General features: G+C 36.8%; 1 protein-coding gene across 3 annotated transcripts in view; it reads left to right on the forward strand.

Moving 5' to 3' along the window:
• The window catches only part of LOC120633314 (cytosolic carboxypeptidase 1-like), a 107,169-nt gene that overhangs the window by 77,414 nt on the left and 6,466 nt on the right, over positions 1-23,289 (forward strand). For all 3 annotated transcript variants that reach the window (XM_039903506.1, XM_039903514.1, XM_039903523.1), the window contains 4 exons: positions 19,748-19,835; positions 21,082-21,246; positions 22,414-22,590; positions 23,158-23,276. In XM_039903506.1, coding sequence (XP_039759440.1) covers positions 19,748-19,835; positions 21,082-21,246; positions 22,414-22,590; positions 23,158-23,276 — 549 coding nt within the window. The remainder of the gene's footprint in view (positions 1-19,747; positions 19,836-21,081; positions 21,247-22,413; positions 22,591-23,157; positions 23,277-23,289) is intronic.

A 23,289-nucleotide genomic window follows, 5' to 3' on the forward strand; every position in this document is an offset into this window, starting at 1 on the left:
AATATGTAATCCGCAAATATGTAATGTAATTTTGTGGTGGCGGCCATTTTGAACCGATTTTTATCAAATCGTAGCTAAGAACACTCCAGACTACTGGACCTTTCAAACAAAGAAACAAAATTAAAAGTGGTTCATCCGTTTGGGAAGTACGATGCCACAGGCATGTCAAACTTAACACCCCGTCAATTTTTGCGTCGGGGGTTAAAAAGTATAATAATAAAATAAGGAGTCTTTTTGATGCAAGGGATTTATAATTACATGCAATGTTAAACCTCCACTTATTAATAATTTAATTCCATATCCGGGATTAATTTGTATGATGTTATACATATCACATTTGTTGATGTTTTAAATGTATGTTATTTGTATGATTGCTCTGTCCTGTCAACCCATGTTAACAACATGCAAAACGTAAATCTTGCATGTAATATTGCGGTTCCAAATAACTTAAATAAACACAAATCAGTTTTGTATTATGTTGCCAATAAATAATATTATTATGGCCGTCCAAATTAAATATTATGCAACAAAACAAATCAATGCATTTGTTTAGTTAAATCATATAAGATACCTCTACATATCTTTCTAGTTAAACTTCTTACTTGCTCCAGCAGTAAAATAGTTAAAAGATCCTAAATCAATAAAATTATTTAACGTGCTTTCGCTCAGTTCTTTGTTAAACAAAACCTACAGATAGTTTATACTTGTTCGTTCTATAGTCATTAGCTTTTACACCGTGCCCACTGTCAAGTAAAAAACGATTACACTAAAAGATTTAACGAAAATTGATTCCCTTGAGGAAAATATGAATCAATAAATTTAATGACGACAGCGGCAACCCAACAAAGGCCGTAAAACAGACCATTTTATTAGTCTCGACCCATGGGGTTTAGAAAATGGCCTGTCATGTAATAAATCAAACGAAGACACTGGAGAAAGACCTATGAAAGGGACGAAGTACTAAAGAAAACCTTGACCTAAGATGCTCTATTCAAATGTCCTTATTATTCCTTTCTCGTACATCCATTAAGAGAGTGCTGCAACGTTGAGAATATCCCAGGACAAAACCTAAGCGGGCCATAAATAATACTCGGCGAACGGAGTCGGCTAATGAATTACGATGGCGGACAGTGCAAGTCCCATAATAGAGCCGAGCAAGGCTGTAGATAGGCGACACGACTTACGAAGCTTGTGGCACGGATTCCTCCCTTAAGAGCGTGATGTGACCGGGTTCGATTCGAAAACGCTGCAAACTAAAACGTGACCTAAAATACTGCGTGGCCGCTGCGTGCTCGTGTTCTTTCTTGTGTGAATTTATTATTTCCAAAGTGTCTCTGCACTGGTCCGGTGAAAGGCGTCAGCCGTGCCTAGATACTACCCTGCCGGCAAAGACGTGCCGCCAAGCGATTCAGAGTTTCGGTACGATAAAGCCAAGAACCATAACCCATATCACTTAGGTGGGATTGCAGCAAATAATTTGATCGTCAAACTAAAGAAGTCCGTTTGTTTGCAATCAATATTATTAGAGCTATTTTTAAAGTTTCCATCGATTAGGAAATCGATTTTTGGTTGTAAATACTCAGGCTTCATCAAGGTCATCCTAATAAAACCCCGCCACTGTGCTGGGATGTTATAGAAGAGGGTTGGCAGGCCTGCATTGATTATCATCATCATCTTTCTCAGCAGTTTTAATGTCCCAGATCTTCTCTCTCACATGAGAAAGGGAATTAGAGCATTGCCCCACCACGCTGCTCCAGTGCGAATGGGCGAACTCGATGGTACTATTACATGTTAAAAATGTACTTACTCTATAATACACATACGTAGACACTTTTTGTTACAAAACTATGACGTATCCAGTTGCTTATATACCGAACCATTTCTGATCGGCAGTCGCCAGTCGCATGGAAACAAATGAACTTAGTAAAAGAATCTTTGTCTGCGCAGTTAACAACCATCCATGTCTTCACAATAATTATCATCATGTCTAACAATGGACATCCACTGCTGGCAAGGCGACGTCCCATCCTTAGGACCCCAACGTCCATCGGTTCTCCGAGCTATATGCTCCGTTCGTTGCTACTTCAGCTTCGCAAATCGTTGAACTATGTCGGAAACTCTAGTTCTTTTACGGATCTGTTCATTCCTGATTTGATCACGTTGAGATACCTCAAGCATAGCTTTCTCCATTGCCCGCTGAATGACTCTTGAGTCTCTCACCCTGACCGATTTCGGCCATCTCAATAGTCAACCTCTAAGGAGATTTCCAACTACGCGGGAGATACTTTGATGCGTGTGTTTGCGCAAACTGTTTACTGGCTCGATCCGAGTATCGAACCCATAACCTCGTGATCTGTATTCTAACCACCTAACCACTAGACCATCGAGGCAGCAAGTATCCAGCAAAATAATCAAAATTGTATGTTTGCGCAGCGTATAACTCAATTTGGAGTTCGAACTATTTTGTTACTTAAACCCTTTTCATTTTATTCGAAGTCATTCGAAGTCGCATTCACGGTCCACCATCGAGAAACCCGTCACGGTGCGCTCGTGCTATAGGTGTAAAATAAGAGAAAAAATAAAATATGTTGAGATCACACGTGCGGTAAGTACCTACCAACCTACTGCACGTAGGTACGTATAAATGCAACATACATTATAATTTCTACTTATTTCATTTGTACGTATAACTTGTTTAGCTGCACAGTCCTCCCAAAGGGTAAGAGACCTCGAAAGCAAATTCATTTGCGAAATATTTTTACGTTATCTTCAAATACGGCGTCGACGTAAAATTTCCGCATATCCTAGTTAAAAACTAGGATATACTTATAGTATATCCTAGTTTTTGTCAGGGCAAAAACTTGCACCGCTCCTTATAAATATTATTTTTTCCAGTAAAGCTTTTCTGCTCCCATTGAAAATCCATTTGGTAGTTTATTAAGATTTAATACCAAAATTCTTGCCTTACGCAAAAGCCTCGCCTCGCCTCTAAAAGATTGATTTTGCACAATTTAGAGCACCTCTTTATCCTGAAATATTACATTATTCTTTCAAAAATGTAGGTCCACCGGTTTACGGTTTGCGTTGTCGGTACACGCCACCGTTTTATTTATAAACTAGAATTCTTCCCTTAGAAACTTTCATCTGAATAGTAGTACCAGAGGTTGGCGCGTTCAAACAATAAATTAACTCCGCAGCTTTTTATTACTAAGTAGTACATAGATGACTGACTACTAATCCGTTCTTTGAAGACACCCGTATTCTGTAGTGGGCCGGTAATGGATTGATATGATGATGATGACTTCACTTCAGTCAACAATTTCTTACCTGTTTTATGATTTAATTAATCTTTCCTTACTTCTTGGTGTTAACTATGTTTTAAAACTAATAAAAACATAATATCAACGTAACCAAATAAATCTTTTTCTTTTTTTTTATTCACTGACCACTTATTTATTCTATTTTTAAAATACACTAATTACACTAATAACAAAACGAAAAGATTGTTTCCACTCTAAGAATGAAGTAAGTTTGATATACTAATCGGATGGTTCTAAAAACTTTTTCCAAACTTATACAATTGCCTTACTGCTGATAGCTAAAGCTCGTGAGATGTGAGATGCTTCTTCGGTGAAAATGCTCCATGCGAAGCATCTTGCATCATTGTTATATATAAAGCGGAGTCAACGACACTCATTAGCAAGTCATCGTCGTCATCACATCACATAGCTTCAACAATATTTTAAATTTCACACAACCACGCCAGGCACCTTTAGACACGTTGGTACTAAGAACCTTTATTAATTCAATAAAAAACATGATATTTGAACTGCTTTTTAAGATTCGTTCCATACATTTTATTTTGAACTAGCGTACCCAGCCCGCTTCGCCGGGCTAGATTTTGCTTTATTTAATTTAAACAATAAAATTACATCATTAAATTTTTAATTTAAGTCTCATAATATAACAAATCATTTATTTCTCTCCGTATTCATTCTCTTCTATTCTCTTCTCGAGCGGGTGAAGATCATTATCTACACCCATGTGCACCCAACAAAAGAATATCATCATCGTAAATAAAAGCTGTATTTGACAATTTGACAGTTCAAAAATAGGAGTGCTCCGATCGTCACCAAACTTTACAGGATTACTCGCCAGGTCAATCCGGAGACTCCCTGAAAGTTTCATTGAAATCGGTCCTGCCGTTTCGGAGCCTATACGGAACATACCCACGCACTTTCTCTTTTATATATTTAGATAGATAGATGCTTAAATTAAGCAAGTTGATTCAGCAATGGCATCAGAAAAATATTGTTTCAATACAATAAAATTAGCTTTAGTAGTAGGTAGAGCTTTTTGTGACAGAGCTCATCCGGGGAAATGCTACCGCCCTGCTCATTTCTGCTGCCCAGAAGCATTGCTGTGTTCCAGTCTTAAGGGAGTAGTTTGCCGGTGCAATTACAGGCACTTGTGGTTTAAGACTTACGCCTCAGGTTGATGGACACGGGGGGCATTTTGTAGGACGTGCCCTGAAAATTCAAAAAATTCAAAATTCATAATTCATTTATTTCAAGTAGGCCTAATATAAGCACTTTTGAAACGAGCATGTTATTAAATGGTTTTTCAACTCAGGATCAGATGTGCAAACTGCTTGGTCCGTCAATCATTACTTTTATTAAAAAAAAACAATCAATAACAGGGATAGCGGAACCCACAGTGTTTCGTTACGTGGCATACCCTGACAGCAACATTCTTATATAAACTTTTCAAATATAAATTATTCCACTTCTTTGTGAAGTTATAGAACAGGTGATGGACCAAATAAATTTCTTTAAAGAGCTCAAAGTTCAAAGTGATGCAATAGTAATAGAAACTCTGTCTATTCTTTAAAGGGTAACATGCTCTTTACGATATAATTATGCCTACGAATTGACTGTCCTATGTAATAGAAATAGTACGACAAAGTATAAGATATAATAATATGTCGAGGTACGCATGTTAACGCTTACCTTAAATAAAAATGCTTAGTGGGTATGCCGTATGAGTTAGGTAGGTACTGCAGGAATAGCAGATCAGCTGGCGCCTGAACTCAGTTTACATTATGTACCAAAGTTTACAAAAAATACATCGCGAGAAACCGTATAACTTACACAAATAAGCACACATTACAGGATAATGTTAATACCAGCTGCAATATTATAGTCGATCGCTCAGCGCTCTACCTGAGGCACCTGTCGACTACCTGTTTATCTTTTACCCTTGTTACCATCACTTTTACGACAACATCATTGCGTAATTACGGTTAAGTGTCAAATATTTTGCATACACCTACACTTTTTCCATTTCCTTCACTATGGTGAATAAATGACGCTGCTTTTGTAAGAAAAATATGTTTGTATTGAACGAAAACTAATAGCAGTGTTCTATTATTGTAAAGAGTTCCACGGAAGCTTTCTTTTTAAGCTTGGGTATAAATATTATTCCTCTAATTTGGTTGTTATTTAAATTATTTATGTGACAATGTGAGATGGTGATAATAAAAATAATACACGGCTAACGGCTTCTTCTTAAACCAGGGTGCACCCTCCTTGTAACTTTAACTTTAAGTTTTCGAGTTATAGTTATCATCCATCATTGCCATCATCTACCTACCTATAACATGTAAATTTGTGTGTACGCGCCCGTAGTGACTGCTGTAGGCAGGCCTACATGAATAAAGAAAAATTTTACTGACTTTGAAAGAAGACCATTTTAACTTATGTTTCATAATACTTTGACTTGACTGCGATCTCCGCACCTCTAACATTACCGAGTTATGTTGATTTGAAGTAATTTAACATCCTTGCTTTAACGGTGAAGGAAAACATCACGAGGTAACCTGCATACCTGAGATATCCCTATAATGTTCTCATAGGAGTGTGAACTCAATCCGTACTAGGCCAACGTGGTGGACTATGGCCCACCCTGAGGGAGACCCGTGCACTGTAAGTAATGGCTTCATGATGACCTCACCACCCCGTTGACTCGAACCACTCATCCTACGACCTTCATACTGGGCCTTAGAATGAAAATTTGTATTATGATAAAGTTGCTCAGCACGGCTGGCATGGGCAGGAGACAAGTATATCCTCGAGGAAAGGATAAAAATTTATCTTCGTTCACAGTTTTATCAACTCTCAGAGAACTGGCGCACAAGTGGAAATAATATCCAAATAATAAATGTGTAATAATAAACGGGGTTAAATTTCTCCTATTCCATTCTTTAGAAGGTGGACACGTTAATTGTATCCCATGTCAGGGGCTATAATCGGGGGACAGCACACCTTTAATCTCACGCAAGACAAAGCAGCATAATGATTGTAAAATTGTAAAATGTTGATGATGGAAAGGAGCAGCAATTGCTTGCTTAGTTTCCGACTGGTTTATTCTCGAACCGATGTAAGAGTCCCTGCAAACCGAGAGATTTTTCGTTTCAATAGTGCTTATATTAAACCTATTTGAAACATATGAGTTTTATATTTTAATGAAATAAATTTTTAATCCCTAAACTAAGTACGCGGACAAAGTTGTGGGGAACCAATTCAAAAGAAGTAACTTTAAAAGACATATGAAGTATAACTTTAGTCGTGTAGAATATTGCATTCCTCCATCGCGATTTCACAAAGAACTATAAACATATAAATTTTGTAAATTAAGACCCACGAAGGCCGTGCTTTACGTTGAAAGTCAATATAACCTGTCTAGCTAATGGGAAAAGACGATCGCGATGCTCTTTCTTGCGCTAATTTATCAAAACTTCTTGGCATTCCTTCATCTCAGGTTTCAGATAGGATAGGTAACTAACCACCTGCCCACCAACAATTTATGTGGACAATGTTTAAATTGCAATATTATGTTAGGTACATCAAGGCGCATCTTTCTACAGTCATACCAATTTGGCACAAATGTATTGTATAAATTTCACTATAAATTGGACACATTTGGCTTAAAATTTTGAAATAAAATAAACAGTACCCTCTTTCCCTTCTTAGAGCAGTCAGTTTCTGTTCAGGATTTTTAAGATTTTTTAAGTAAACAAATTTTATTTTGCGTGTTATAAATAATGCATATGCATATGCATTTTTTTGCAGTCCATACCAAAGTGGCTAATATGGAACCGAGTGGTAATTGTGATACTATTTTGTCCGTCTATCCTCCGACCTCCACGCTTTGCATTCCAAAGCACATTTGCATTTTACGCATATTATTAGGATATAATATCCGTAAAAAATTAGGATTAAAAAAGTTTTAAGCCAACTTTACAGAAAAATAAAACCAACTACTATTGCAATAAAACTCTACAAAGTTATTTTTGCGCTACATTAAGGTAAGGGATTTTTGTTACATAACCTTTAGTTTAGGTATTTATAATGAATTAATATGACAACAGAACCAAACTTTGTTAGTTGTGACCCACAGATGCTAAAGTGATAAGTATAAAGTTTTCAGTTTCATAAAACATAATACCTATTATAGTCATTTAACTTTAACTTCTTTTGGTTTTCTAGTACGGGACCCTCGGTGTTAGTACAAGTAGCTATGACAGGCCGGCTTTTATAATATGTGCTAAAACTTAAAGAAAATTAAATATTTAATTGAATTGGCAAAATCTCGTTAACCAGAAATATTCGGGGTCATAAACTCATTATTCAAATAATAAAATACATAAAGAATTCAAAACAGCCTGAAAGGATATCTGAGAGATTTTTTAACGATTGAGTGATTAGAACAGTGCTGGATTATGCACTACCTCTGTTTCTCATTCTTGCAACAGTTAAGTACAAATAGGAGAAGTTTTCCAGCTTAACTGTAAACAAGTAATTGCAATATACATCAGACAACGCAGGATCATTTGTTATCAACGATTATTATTGTGTAGAACCATTCGCGATGGTAATGATCCACGCTATTGACAATTTGTTGTAATGAAATGACGTGACGTGATATAAGAGACTGCATTCCACGGCAGCGACGGCGTAGGGACAGTTGTTCGAGAAGAGTCGTGTCAATGAACCGACCTGTGGCGAATTGCTCCGCTTCCGCAACAGACGGCAAATAAAATCAATTAGTGTAGCCGACGCCGTTAGCTCGACCCAACCACGCGGACATTATGGGAAAATGCGCCAACAATCAACAAAGCGAATCTAAAGCACCGACGATAATAAGCCTACGATGCGGACGCAGCAATAATAAACTTAGCCGGGGAATGCATACTGTAGAGACAATTCCTTTAGTCATTCCAAAGTTATTATTACTTACTTACATAGAGTGTGATTCAGCAATTCTATAAATATAGGCTAGGCACGTGTGTTAATTCCGAAGGATGGTGTTTAATGAAGATGGCCACGTCATTTTATTGGCACCACGTCGCTGACACCGGATAAGCGTTGCGGCCGGCCGATTGTCTCGCGGCCATCATAAATAACTCGCGCTGTGTCCGGTGTCGACTAGGAATACAGAGTTGTCGGTACTGCCTAGCGAATCCTGACAGCTAACGTTACGTCGCGATATCCTAACCGACCCTCGATGCTCGGTGCGGTCTAGCTCCATTTAGTGTTTATTTATGTTAGACAAAGACAAGTATAATATAAGGACGTACGGGAAGCAACTCTGTGATTGAGCGCCCCCTCCCTTACTGTGCGCAGGAAGCTGCCTCCGCGTCGAGCATACGGATGAGTGTAACGTACGCGGCCCGGACATGTTTAACTATCGACAATGATTTTATCGTATTTTAAATCCTTATTACTTACTATCTGCACTCCGGATTTCTTAACCGTAAAGGAATGGCTCATTTAAATTCACTTTAATCAATTTAACCAGTATCACGAACTGGAAATAGACCCACCCGCGGCTATTAAATCAAAGGCAGAAACAATGGACATATGATATACATAGCTTGTACGAATATAATATGGTAGTTTTTCTTTGGTCTCTTTTATTGGGCAATCGTTATGTGAGGGGTGCATAAGGGCGGGTTGGGATCGTGCGGGGCCGAGGTACGGCTGAGGGCCGATAGCATCGCCCCGGCGCGGTCTATAAATAGATGGCAGGCGGACCCTTGAACCAGCCTCGGTCATCACTACACGTCTCAAAGGGCTACAACTGTATATTTTTAACATACCAAAGGCTATCTTAGCCGCGGATTGCTTTTATGTTATTGTTTTTCCTTCGCACTCAATATTTTTAAATTAATATCATACATTCGAGAATATTCTTTAGGCGTAATATTCTTAACACCAATGTGAAACTATAGAGTATTAAATGATAGTACTTTAAAGTGACAAGTGTTTGATTATAATCGCGTTCCTTGTAGCTCTGTGCCCTTAGTACTTGTAAGATTAGCTCGCAAGCAATCGTGTAACGTTAAAGTAAAACGAACCTAAACTACTCGTTTTAAAGTCGTAAATTCTGTATGTACCACTAATATACATTTTACAAACGTTATACTAGTACTAGCTGTAAAAATGTAGAAGAATTTGAGCTGTGTACTAGCTGTGATAAGCTCCATTTTAATCTGACAGTACAGAGTTTCGACACTCGAAAACGACGCTACGATCACGAGGTTATATAGTTAACTAAGAGTACAGATGGTTTTTTTTTCGAAAGTAACAATGTGCATAAAACACTGTGGACTCGCTTGTTCGCTTTCGTTTGCGCATGCGGGCGACGGTTATTTTTTTCCCTGATTAGAGTAAAAGATGCGCAACCGGTTGGCGGGCGAAGGCCGCTGCCAGAGAAGGACGCCTCTTGCGCAGAGTCGGAGACCTGCGTCCGCGCCTCGCCGCCGCCCGCTAATGATGTCCTTTCGCTGAACCGCTCCTAATTGGACGTAAGCTCTGCTCCATCATCAGGGAAAAAACTGCCACGTCAAGGCACATACCGTGATACTGTTAATGGTGCGTACCGACTCTGCGGACACGTAAACTTGATGTACACAGCATGAATTCTATGAATAGTTGTTATTGCACGCGCGCACACTTCAAAGTGCAAACGCATGTCATGATAATCTGTCGCTGTTCTTTACTTTTGTACTTTATGGAGAGTAGGTTATTTACTTGCATTCAAATAAACTTTAGCTCAATAAAGCTAAAAAAATGTATCCTTTTTAAGTCATTCTATTAGAACATCTTCTTCATAATAAGTTCCTGGTAGCAACGTATAATCTTTCCTTTTAACTTATACAGACCTACTTTTTTTTTAAATAGTGATCTAATAGTTGTATTACCAAAAGATCATACCTTATAGTGAACGACATATTATATGAAACAATGAACAAATTGTTTTGGATTTGTAGGAATACTTTATTCAGGCACTTAAGGTATTTTGGACGACAAGATGCCGTGAAGACTAAAGTCTTCAAACAGTGCTTTTTTCCAGTGATTATTTATGGCTTTGAAACGTGGTCGCTTATTATGAGCTATGCTTGCTTAAGAGTACCTCTATGTGAACGAATGAGGAGATCCGTAGAGTTACCGAAGTAGCTCAGAATCGTGAAGCTTAAGTGGCAATGGACGGAGCACATAGCTCGGAGAACTTAAGGGGTCGCAAGTTGTTGGAAAAGCGACCTTGCACCTGTAAACGCAGCGCTGGTAGACCCCACGAAGTGGACGGATGATAACAAACAAGTCGCAAGGAGCCGTTGGACCCAAGCTGCACAAGACCTTTATTTGGAACTACGTCCAGCAGTGTACGTCCATTTGTTGACATTGCTTTCTTCATCTTCTCTTTATTCATATATCTAAGGCTAGGTCGGGCTTGAAGTCCCACCTCCGATCGCTACCAATCTTCCGTGATCGTCAATAAAAAGGGATAGATACGTTAGATATCGTTCGTTTCCAACGAGACTCATGCGCTCTTTTCACAAGCTTTCCTTTGAACATTTACTTTGCAAATTCTGGCAAAGTACTGCCAGTTACTCAAAACAAGCAACCATTATGAAGAAAACGTTTTAGTCAGCGAAGTATAGGTAGGTAAACTTGAATAATCGGTTAAAGAAAACATTTTAATTAATATTCAGTATGGAAGTTGCATTTTTAAATTTTTACGTTGGTTCACTTTGAGACCGCTGATTGATTCCCTTAGTATGAAATTTGTAAGCTTACAATCAGTGGGTGGCTTTCGAATAGTAAACAGTTTTCAAATGAGACTAAAATGCATCCTATCAAGCCTTGTTTTAATACTCAAACTCTTGCTTACTTCTATAACCAATGCTGTTCGCGCAACGTTCTTAAATTAAAATTCACTGGGATGTGCAAAATTCGCGACTCTAAAAGAGTAACACTTGGTCCAATTTACTTTGACGTTAGTCTGATTACAGTCATTCGATACACGAAAACCATTGGCACTTGCAAGTTAAATGTGTGTGTAAATTCCGCACTAAACCCACATACATGTGACCTGTCCGCTCATATGCGTGCTTAAGCCATAAAAAAGACAAGGATCTATTATCGTACAGACAAGTTCAAAAATAAATAATGAATGGGTAACAGTATCCAAGATGATTGATCGTCCTGTTAGGAGGACATTTCTATATATAGGTTCGCATGTAAACCATCGAAACGCGATTATGTCAGAAACACGTACACAGCAAGAATTACCCTGTAATAACGGACGGGTATACAGTGAATTGTCGTAGATTGCAGACGCACTGAATCTAGCTGTAAATAATGACACAATTGGAGACGTTACTCTTTCTTAATCAAGGTACAGGTAATGAAAGCTCCAACGGTACGCACTTCCTTTCCCACAGATTACTTCACGGAATAGGTAACAAAAGGTAGAAGCGGGGATTGCCCAGTGGGTAGGACTTCGTCTTCGCTTTCGGGGGTCCCAGTTCGAATCCCAGCACGCGCATACCTCTAAATTGCTAAATTATGTGCGTTTTAAGTAATTGAAATATCACTTGCTTCAACGGTGAAGGAAAACATCGTTAGGAAACCTGCGTGCCTAAGAGTTCCCAATAATGTTCCCAAACGTGTGTGGGGTCCATCATAACTGGGCCGCGTGGTGGATTACGGCCTTAACCCCTTCGCATAGTGGGAGGAGACCCGTGCCGGTAATGGGTTATTACGATGATGATGATAGGTAACAAAAGGCAAGATATTATTCACAAAATTATTTTTATTTCTTTCTTTTAATACTCGTTGAACATTATTTAACGGTTCTCCCAAAGATGGCAACTCTGAAAATGATACCGACGCGACGTGACAATTTGAAAATGTTGAGATTCACAGGTATCTGCCTTGTTTAGAATAATTATATTTACTGTATTGTTGACTAGTGGTTCTCTTACATCAGTCAAATTATCAAAACTTATATAACTCATTTTTGTTAATTGGTTCTGTACAATTAGTGCTCAAATGTAGGAAATTTAATTTACATTTTGTGTATCAAACTGCGTTTTTAAAACATACTACCGCACCGACGGAATTTATTTATAACAGATTTCTGTATTAGACAATTTTATAATCAAATTATTTTTTTCAAACTAGAGCTCAAATTATAATTTATTTTATGTAGCTAAAATCAGGATATTCAGTCAAATTGCATATAATATAATAATTTTAATATTAGATATTTCGTAATTACCTATTATCAAACATTTACAATTTATAAAGTAGCTATATGTGAGAAATATCTTTACAAACAAATGTAGTGAAAATTAGTATATACAGTTATCATTTATCTTACTTTATCTATATCTATGATCAATATAATATCCTTTTCTATTTTTAAATCTTAAGGACCCCTGCTGTGAAAATGCAAAACAGAAGACTTGCTGACTTACATGCAGCTTTATCGTATCTTATTTATTACTGTGCACTCTATTTGGATTATTCCGATTGCTGTGCTAGTATTTTTATGCCATGCTTATATTTTTTAGCACGGCAAGAGTTTTATCGGAAGTCATCTTTAATAGAATGCATTTTATTAGTTACACACTCATTTATCTTAAATCCCTATTATGAAATTAATATATTTTTAATACTGCACTGTTTTATTATTATTATTTTCGTAGCGTACACTAAAAAGAACACCCCTCTTACCTACGCCCAACAATATAATTAATTTCACACTTTATAATTGATATGTACGAAGGCTGTACAGCCTACATGTCCCTACGTGGTCAGCCAATCATTTAATTTAATGGCATGTCATATCAAATTGCCCTCAAAGCTTTCATTGTCGCAGGTACGTTAAACCTTATATGATCGTGAATCAATTATCATTTTATTAAACTTTTATAACCGTGCAGTCGTGTCACGCATTTAATTTAATAATCGCTTCGGTACGATAGGTATATACCGAAGCTTCATGCAGGTATATTTTTTTATCGATTACCATAAGTCACCCTTAGTTACATATTGGGTTTTTTCGTTAAAAAGAACTCAGCACTAAGCGATGTCTAAACATCAGCGCTTACGAGAACACCGTTAGTTATTGTTATTAATCCCAAACTTGCAATGAGTATAGGTAGAGCTATTTGTTACGGAGCTCGTCCGGGGAAGTAAGTACTACACCATGCTTATTTTAGTGCTGTGTTCCGGTCTGAAGGGTGTGGTTGCCGATGTGATAAAAATCATATGATGCTTTACGACTAGGCATCAGGCTGTTGAACACTGGGCCGCACTTTATTCCTTGCATGCCCTCCGAAGAGTTGCTGTTCATAGGCAATGGTTCTCCGCCTGGTGAGCCATCTGCTTGGTACATAAATTATTATTATGAAAAGAAAACATTATAATTTACTAGCCGTTGCCCGCGGTTTCGCACACTTTAACTAATGGTTGTAACGTAATATTGGACACACAGATACATTACTAAAAGACGTAAACTCCTCCGATACGTGCCGAAATTTTTCATTTTTCATTAACTCTTACTACAAAAGCAAATAATTTGCTGTATAGGACAAGAATTCTTCTGTCATCTTGATAGTATAGCCCGTTTTCAATAGTTTTCACTAAAACTAGGACTCGTCCTAATCGGATGCACAGTGATTTAGGGGATTCCCAGATTTAAAGAACTTCTAAAGTAACGATACCGATTCGGCGGATTGTAAAGTTAAACCTGGCACGGACAGATGAAAAAAATTTAAAGCATTTCTGTTTAAATTATCTTAAACCCATACGTAAAATGAAAAATATAACAATACAAACACATAATACTTAACCTTTTGGCAAGAACCATAGACAAGTTAGGTTATATGAGTTGCCTAGTTGAAATCCATTGGTGAAAAGTGCATGTCTAGGATATTTTTCTGATAAGGTGTTACTTACAATGCATTATCCGTCGTTAGTAAAAACGGACATTATTCGTTACTGTTCGTTTTAATGATTAAATTCAAATTCTTTTATAAAAAATCTCGATTGAAAATCACATTTCAATTTTCTCAAAAATCGAATTCCTCTTTTTATAATAATATAGATATTTACGATTTATTATAATTATCGTTTAAAAGCCCGCCGCCGTCTCGCAATGGAGCACCGTGGAAGCCCGAAATTTCTCTCTCCTACGAGAGAGAAAGCACGGTGAAATAAACTATCCTTTATTATATAGCATACAGTTAATATAAAGCCTCTTACTAAATAGTTTGTTATAATAAGCAAGTAGGTACCTACATGAGATATAAATAATCACTAAGCTTATTTTGCTATAATCAGACGAGCGAAACCTAGGTGGGCCCGACACTTTAGCTATTTACAGCGACATACTTAGATCCTTATGTCTAATTAACATCATATTAAAACTTTAACCCTCTCATTAATTATCCGTGGTGTAGCGTTTGATTAATTACTTACGCAGTCTTTTATCACGTTCAATGCATTTGAAAAGTGAAGTGCAAGTGTTTACATACACTGCGAACCTATTCTTACGTTACGGCACGCTTAAGGTGGTAAAAGTCAAAAATGCTCGGTTCTAGGGGGTGCGTATTAACTCAAAAATGCACTTATTCTGTTTCTATACTATTCAATTCATCACCATCATATAAACTGGCTGACGTCCTCTGCTAGACTTCTGTATGCAGTGGCGTGCACTTCATACATGCACAAAAGCTCTGCATACCCTAAAATTTTTGTATAACCCATTAATGCGAAGGATTGTTCCATTTTATGGCATCTGCCTTCTTTATGCATACCCTGGTCGATAACTCTGTGCACGCCACTGTCTGTATGGAAGTATAAAATCTACGGTCCTGGGTTTCCATCGGCTCCCAGCTACTCGCTTGGTGTCCGTTTATCGTAACGGGGTCTCTATTCCAATTATTGTTATTAATTTCATAATGTTTAATATTTAGATTAATTCCTTAATGCTTTTTCAAATGCCATGAGGCAGTCGGCTGAGCTTCCATTTTCCACAAGATACAGTAATGTAAAATTGTAAATGGTTGATGTGAGATAATTCGCATGTAAACTACTTATTGAGTTTCTTGCCGGATTCTCCTTAGTAGAATCTACCTTCCAAACCCGTAATGGAGTCACTATACCAGCAGATAGACTTGACATTTGAAAAGTGCTTTAAATTATATAGGTCTCCTTGAAATAAACAATTTTGCTAGTATATTAAATAGACAATTTAAATAGAGAATATTCTTAAGATTCCTCCTGTTGCGCTAGATAGGTCGTCAAAGATACACACGCTCGCCAGTGATTAAGTTGTCCCGGGTTTCCTTTCTAATTGGATGGAGCTGTACAGATAAGCAATCGTTTGGAAAACCTAATAAAAAAACCTATAAGACAGGCGTGCCAGCGTCTCTTTCAACAGATAAACAAATAAAAAACTCAGCCGTCCATTATTGAGTGTACTTTGCGCACTAAATATATTATTTATACTAATACAGTGCTCACGGATTCACCTGGGTGTAATATTCGCGTGTATTGTTACCTTTCGATACGAATGTTACGTAAGCTGCTGCGTGTAAAATTACACTCAAAATAAGTGACTATAAAAGTGGGGTTTTCAGGACAGCGTGTTTTAGAATCTATGAATGTCTACTGAACTTGTTTGTTCAGTAATTTTTGCCTGACGCAGAATAACAAAGTCATTACTCTTTAGATATGATCTATATCCCATAGACAATATCTATCCCATTAAATTAGCCAACAATCATAGAGCTTATTTCTATTCAAATAGATCTGAATCTATCTCCAAAGATAGATCTACAAAGAGGGAACAGTGCCAGTTCCCTCTTTGTTTGATCTACAAAGAGGGAACAGTGCCAGTTCCCTCTTTGTAGGAGAGCAGTGGGGTACTAAGAGGCTGGGCGTGTTGATGATCCACTACTACACATGTTAAAAAAACAATTTACTAGATTATTATTATTTAATAATATGCAAACGATCTCTCGCTTCACATTAAGTTAAGAAGTGATAAAATCGATGAACCGATTATAGAATTAAATTAATTTACGCTTAATACGTAATTAGATACCTAAATACTGATAATAATTTATAATGCTGTACTCAGCTATTAATGGAAATTGATAGCTTAAAGCTTGTAATAATAAATGTAAGATAAAAAGATAAGATACAGTGACACATTGCTATTTATAAGTTATTACCCGCTGATAAAGGTAGGTACTTGCGAAAGAAAAAAACTTAGTGAAATGCGAACCAGACTCGAAAACTTAAGGTTACATACCTTGAAAAATACTACTATTGTTTTGAAAAGCTTAATTTAAGTTTGTTCATTAAAACTGAGATAAAAAAATGTGATACTTTTTCTATAATGTTTAGATACCTAAGCTATCGACTCATAATAATTTAAATATTTAATTTACCTCTCATATACCTACTTACCTACGTAAAATAAGTGGTAACTTATTTTTGGAACTCGCAAATGAATGTTTCACTATTATGATAGTTAACAAACACGATCTGGTTAATTTTAATTTCTGGCAGTACCAAATTGATTATCAGCTTTACTCTTTACTTACTGGTTTCGAAAGAGCAAACTCCGCGCTATGTGTAGGTAAATTCATTGGCACTTATGTTTTATTGCGTCAATTGCAATTTCAATATATATTCATTCTGATAGAAACAATTCGAGAGGTTGTACACACACACACACACACACACATAAATAATTAATAAATTGAGTGTTGATAATGTAAACTTCTAAATATGTATTCATTCTGTTTTTTCTCTAATCTCGATGCACATATGGAAAGACACTGACCCCCAAGACACGGGATATCCTAGTTTTGGGGTCCAGGGTAATTTTAGAAAAAACAAACTACACTACTACTTCTACTTTATCTCAGTTATCTTAGTAACCATAACACAAACTACGCTTACTTTGGGACTGGATGGCGGTGTGTGTATTGTCGTAGTATATTTATTTATTTACTTAACTAGTACTATTAAGCAAATACAAACTATTATTATATATTATATTATACATTTCAATCGTCATACAAATTTACACTGTACGCGCACTACGTTACTGGGCTAAAAATAGATCTTTCTAATGAATTCCACGTTGCGGCTAGTAACCCGATATAGCTTAGCCAATAATATGAACTTAGTTTCTAAGCTCCATTGCGTCCTTAACTAGTCTGATATTGAATTGACGATACCGACTCAACCTACGGGGCTTGTCACTTCACTGAACGCGTCAACGGCACTTATCGTTATAAAGATGTACAGAGCTTCCTGGTAATCTATACCTACTTATCTGCATCATTAAAGTACAATGCAGGTAACTGTACCTCTTAAGAATGGAACTAATTATTTTTCAATCAAGAGCAGCTGCTCAACGCAACGATCAAATCCTCGGTACTTTTAATGTTCGTGACATTAGACACAAGATATAGAAACAGTGGCGTGCTCTTAATACGTGCACAAATCACGGTCTACGCTTTTATTTATGAATAACTCGTTAAATAAGAATTTTTTTTATTTTATTATATGGCCCAATTGAGATACACATTCGTGACAATGTTGCATCGATCCATATAGTTGTGTAACTGAAATTGTTGTTCAAGGAAGCATGAAATCCTAAATTTGCCATATTGGTGATTTAATTTAAAAAAAAAACATCCTCGATACAGAATAAAGTAGAGGCAAGTTATTTAAAAAGTAGAAATAAGAACTGTCATATAAAGTATAACACCAATTCCTGTTTTCACTAAACCTAGGAAACGCTTAAATCGGATGGCTAATGATTTGGTTGATGCTTAAAGAAAAAAACGTTTCACCAACTCTTAGATGATGTCCTACGACGTGGGGTTAGAAATTATTATATTATACCATCTTAAATTACGACACCTATTCAGCAGTGCGTAATGATTAGGGAACTCGTAAACTTGAACTTGACAGTTGAAAAAAACATTTTTTTTAAAATAACCTTCAATCTATACGAAAAAAAATGATAAATATGAAAATACAAACATGAAATACCACAACTTGTGCCTTGAGGCAAGAATCATAGACAAGATCAGTTATATGAGTTGCTTAGTGAAAATCGATTGGTAAAAGATAAATTTATGCCTAGGAATCTTCTTTGATTGAGCGTTACCTACTAGGCGTTGCCTTGGTCGTCGTTAGTAAAAATGGGCATTAATTAAACAATATCGGTTTGCGCCTAACTGTAATATATTATCTGTGGCGTTACGGACCTAACATATACACGTTAATTAAGTTTATCTAATGAAATATCGGGTGCCACTGTACCGGTAATCTACCAATTAAGTAAATTACTTAACGTTCAACAGTAAAGCCGAATGTCAGTAAGTGAATTATCTGGACATTATAACAAGCCCACGGCTGAAGCTTTCTGTCTCATTGTCATTCTAAACAGTCACATAAGTTGAGACCTACCACGCTGATGGTTGCAGGCGATGAGATGTTTTTGCCCCTTTGAGGAATCGCTGACTATTGAAGAATGCACCCGCCTATCTCAACTAGTACAAAAAGAATATACAATAAACATACTACATATTACAACAATATAACTGTTAAATACATTTATATTATAGCTTCATAATATAGCTATAGCGTACTATAACCTACAAAAAAGTAACAGCCATTATAATAGAGCGGTAATAAAATAAATAAACGAATGTATGTTTAAGAATATCAACTAGATACTGAAATCCACGGCTACCAAAGCTTTTATGAAGCTAGTGCGGAAAAGAGCGGACCCACCTATGTCAACTAGCTTCGATAGTTCTTCTCGGGCGAGTTCTGCCACAAAAAGCTCTCATATTATTAAAAAGCCATCACATTGACTTACGCTAATGGTTGTAGATCTTACGATGAGAATTGAAGGCATCAAAAGAGCGAAACAACTTTTATCTGGGAAAAGAGAAATTAAACTCTATTATAGTGATAGAGTCACTATAATAAATAGAGTTTAGTTATAAAATTTCATGTTCTATTCAATAGTACGTTATGGGTGTCTCTCTTTAAAATAAAGTTACAATTGTAAGTTATTTAAGTTGCTTAATAAAATAAATAAATAAAAATAAAATATTGAATACATGGACACTTTTGATGCATCCATTACTAAAAAAACTGTATAATATGGTAGTGAGATGATAATGGCTACTTATTCTATTCCAATTATGTTTTGAACTAATAAGTAATAAAGTATGCTATCCCTGTTATGATATAATAATTTGTATTGTTTTATTCTGCGCAAGTACTACCTATTAGGGAGTATTTAAGTACAAAGCTAGCGTATAATACAGATTATGCCTATGTTGTTCCAGCCACCGCTGCGGCTTAACTAATGAAGATTTAAATCGACGCTGGTGCAAGCCGAGCCCCGTTTTGCATCCTTCTATTTACCATACCAAGGTAATTACACCAAGAATTTTCGCTCATTAGTGATTAAAGTAAGACAATTCTATTTACGAGCTAATTTTATACGGGGACTTACATCCAGATAAATAAAAATAAAGACATTGACTAATTGGTGATGCTATTTAAAGCGATAGGTATTCTTTACCTCGACTCCTTTAATCTTTTTCTTCACGCTGTTTTCAATACCTAGCTGTTTGCAACAGGCAAAAAAGTCTGCCTTTTAGTCGGATTTACATTACAAAATTAGTGGCAAAAATAACTTGATAATAGCAATCTCACATTTAAACCTCTATAATGCATAGTGCATTCATTTATGTTAGAATTTAAAATGATTATGTACAACCTCCAACGGAGGAAAATCTGGTGTTGAACAGATTTCTATAGCCAAAAATGGTCGCTGTCGTCTTTTACACAGTTACTTTTCTTTACTGAAAAACAGCTTATTGTAAAGGGCAAGTTTTTAGACTTTTTTAAGGTAAAATATTATATATAGGTAGCTGATTTGATACGCATGGAAGATTTCGAACCCCCGATCTCCTGGAAAGCAAGAAGAATTTAATAATAATAATTTAAATTTAAATTGCCTTTTGCCTGGTCTTCTGCGATATGTTCTTGTTTTATATTTCTGTTTGTCTTTATTTTTTGTTTTTTTGGATGAAATAAACTGCAAACGCTACAACAACTAGTACCAGATCTTACAAGGATGAGGATCAAACTCATAAGCTCTGTCATTGAAGGCACTCAATGACAGAGCTATCAAAATATTAGGGAAACTCGCCGTAAGGTTGCTTCCTGTGAGACATGTTTTATGTTGGATACCTATACTAGGTATACATAACAATCGGTGATAGCCCAATAGTGGTTACGACTCCACGGGAGGCTTTCGAACCAACCCAGTACGATCAACTATCGGTGTTATTTGCGCACTAAAATTGCTTTAATGTTGAAGAAAAACAGCGTGAGGAAACTTGCATGCTTCAGTTTTCTCCATATTGTCCTCAAAGGTGTGCGAAGTCTTAATCAGCAGCCAAATTTCCTATTTTGAGACGAAACCCACGCCCATTAGAGTGCTGGTAATAGGTTGATAATGGTGATAGTAAAATCACCATGGAACCTGCCTACCCTAATTTTGAACACATTACAATTTCAGGTTACTTATAACATATATAATTCATTATGTTAAACTAAAACAACCAAACCATGTAAATATTAATGCTATTTTTAAATTAACCACCTATAGGGCCTAATAGAGTACCTAGTACGAGTTTGGAAGAAACCGCCGTTAGTGTACTGCGACTACCACGGTCACTCGCGCAAGAAGAATGTTTTCTTTTATGGATGCGCCGGCGCAGAGAGCTGGTGCAGTAACGATCGGCTGGTGCCGGACGAACCTGTTAAATACCTTGTAAGTTGCAAAAATAGCTTCGATAAAACAGACACGTAGTCAGAAGAAAATACACCTCTAGGTAGTTGCAATTATTTTTACTGGTACCTATAGATTTTCTTGCTACGACTTACTATATTATATAACTGCCTGCGAATATGTTTTTCCCCTTGTATGTCAAACATGCGGAGTGTGAATATTTTTTAATATTATTTTTTAATTATTAGACGAAGACGTATTCATTTTGAATACGTTACGTGTATATTCATGACATTGTATTAGTTTGGTTTCTAATCATTTCATTCCTGCTACGTACGATAGATAACATTGCCATAATATCTCAACGTTTGAGGGTCGGATGCGCTATATTGAAACTGTAGTAGATTTCTTTCGTCGTGTAATTATCAGACCCGTTCCTATCACAGATCTTTTGCTTAGTTCAAGGGAATTGTAGAATCTCTCAATATTTTATTATCTATTTATTATGATAACAAAAGCAGGTCTGGTTGCCAAAAGCTGTCACGTCAGTCGGTTCTTAAAATTAATGGAAATTGGACACCCTACGTTTCCCCGTAACTACGGCCCTGGCAATACTACTTAATTCTAACTTCTACAGGATTGTGCAGATCGTTAATTAAAACTTTTTCCGACTAGCTGTTCCTTTAATTCCGTTAGTGCATCGATACTTACGGATAAAACATGTGTAAGATTCAAGTTACAGCTTGCTAACCCAAATAAGCATGTTTATAGAAATAGTAGAATATCCATAAAAGAGGAATGCAAGCAAAGTTGTATTAAAATGTATTTATCTCTACTGATATAACAAGCTGTGATAGCCTAGTACTTATTGTTTCGGCCATAGGATCACATCCTTTTTCTCGGCACGAACCTCTAACTTTTTGGAGCTGTCCGTTTTTAGTTTATGTTAAGTTAAATATCACTTGTTTTAACGGTGAAAGAAAACTGCATTTCTGTGAGTTCTTCAACAAGATCTCAAAGGCGTGTGGAGTCCACCAATCCGCACTTGGCTAGCGTGTTGGATCTTGGCCTAAACCCTCCTCATTTTGAGACCTTTGCCCTGTAGTGGGCCGGTAATGTTTAGACAATGATGAACGCCAAGAAGAGAGACGCCGCTGGAAAGATAGACCCAATTGGAAGTTTAAGTAAGTGTGATTGTGTGTTTGCTAGATGTTGCCTGCGCTCATGCACCGGATATCGCCAGCGTTCGCGCTCGGCTCGTGCTCGTTTCGCGTTGAACGTGAACGCGAAAGCACGGCGCGCGTCACAGTATGGCGTCACTTGGGAGTCACCAGATCCTACACTATGGAAGCCTCCTTCTGCGGTTTCGACCGGGGACCCTTTAAGGTTGTTACAAACGTCCTATATTTATTTATTTAATCTTATTATGACACTAGCTGTCCCGGCGAATTTCGTACCGCGTTTCATTGTTTTTTATGTGTTATATTTTAGTACTTATTATCCTATTCCAGACTAAGAGAAATCAGAAAATCAAATATCATAAAAATTGCTCCAGCCGTTCCTGAGTTGTATGTTTGTCAAATACAGCTGTAACATATGAGATCAAACAATATTCAATAGCTTAATCATGTAATTGATACAGATATAAAAGTAAGCGAAAAACAAAAAAAAAGTGAGGAGTAGAACTGTCATGCGTCCAATATCACCTATCTCCTATATATCTCCAACGCATGCTATGCCGTGAGTCGTGACGAAAGAATGCTGAGGAAAAACAGTACGAGATTTCTCTCTATTTAAGGTTTTTACATAATAGTCGATTTTGATTTTGAAAGATATTTTTACTCTGCATAAGTGCCTAAGTAGTTAATTCTATAGGATATCTCGCGCGTTCTTCTCTGGAACGGGTTTAAGTCGCCTACGCTTACGTCATCTCATATAATTTATCGCATCCAGGGATTCCATCTGAATACTCAGCACCTCCAGGGCGTGGGCAGCGACTTTTGCGAGGCGCTCAACGGTCTCGGCGATAACGCCAACGGTGTTGACATTCAGCTTACTAAGGATCTTAACGGGTAAGTTTAAATA

This window comes from Pararge aegeria, chromosome 2, assembly GCF_905163445.1.
Source record: "Pararge aegeria chromosome 2, ilParAegt1.1, whole genome shotgun sequence".
NCBI lineage: Eukaryota > Metazoa > Arthropoda > Insecta > Lepidoptera > Nymphalidae > Pararge > Pararge aegeria.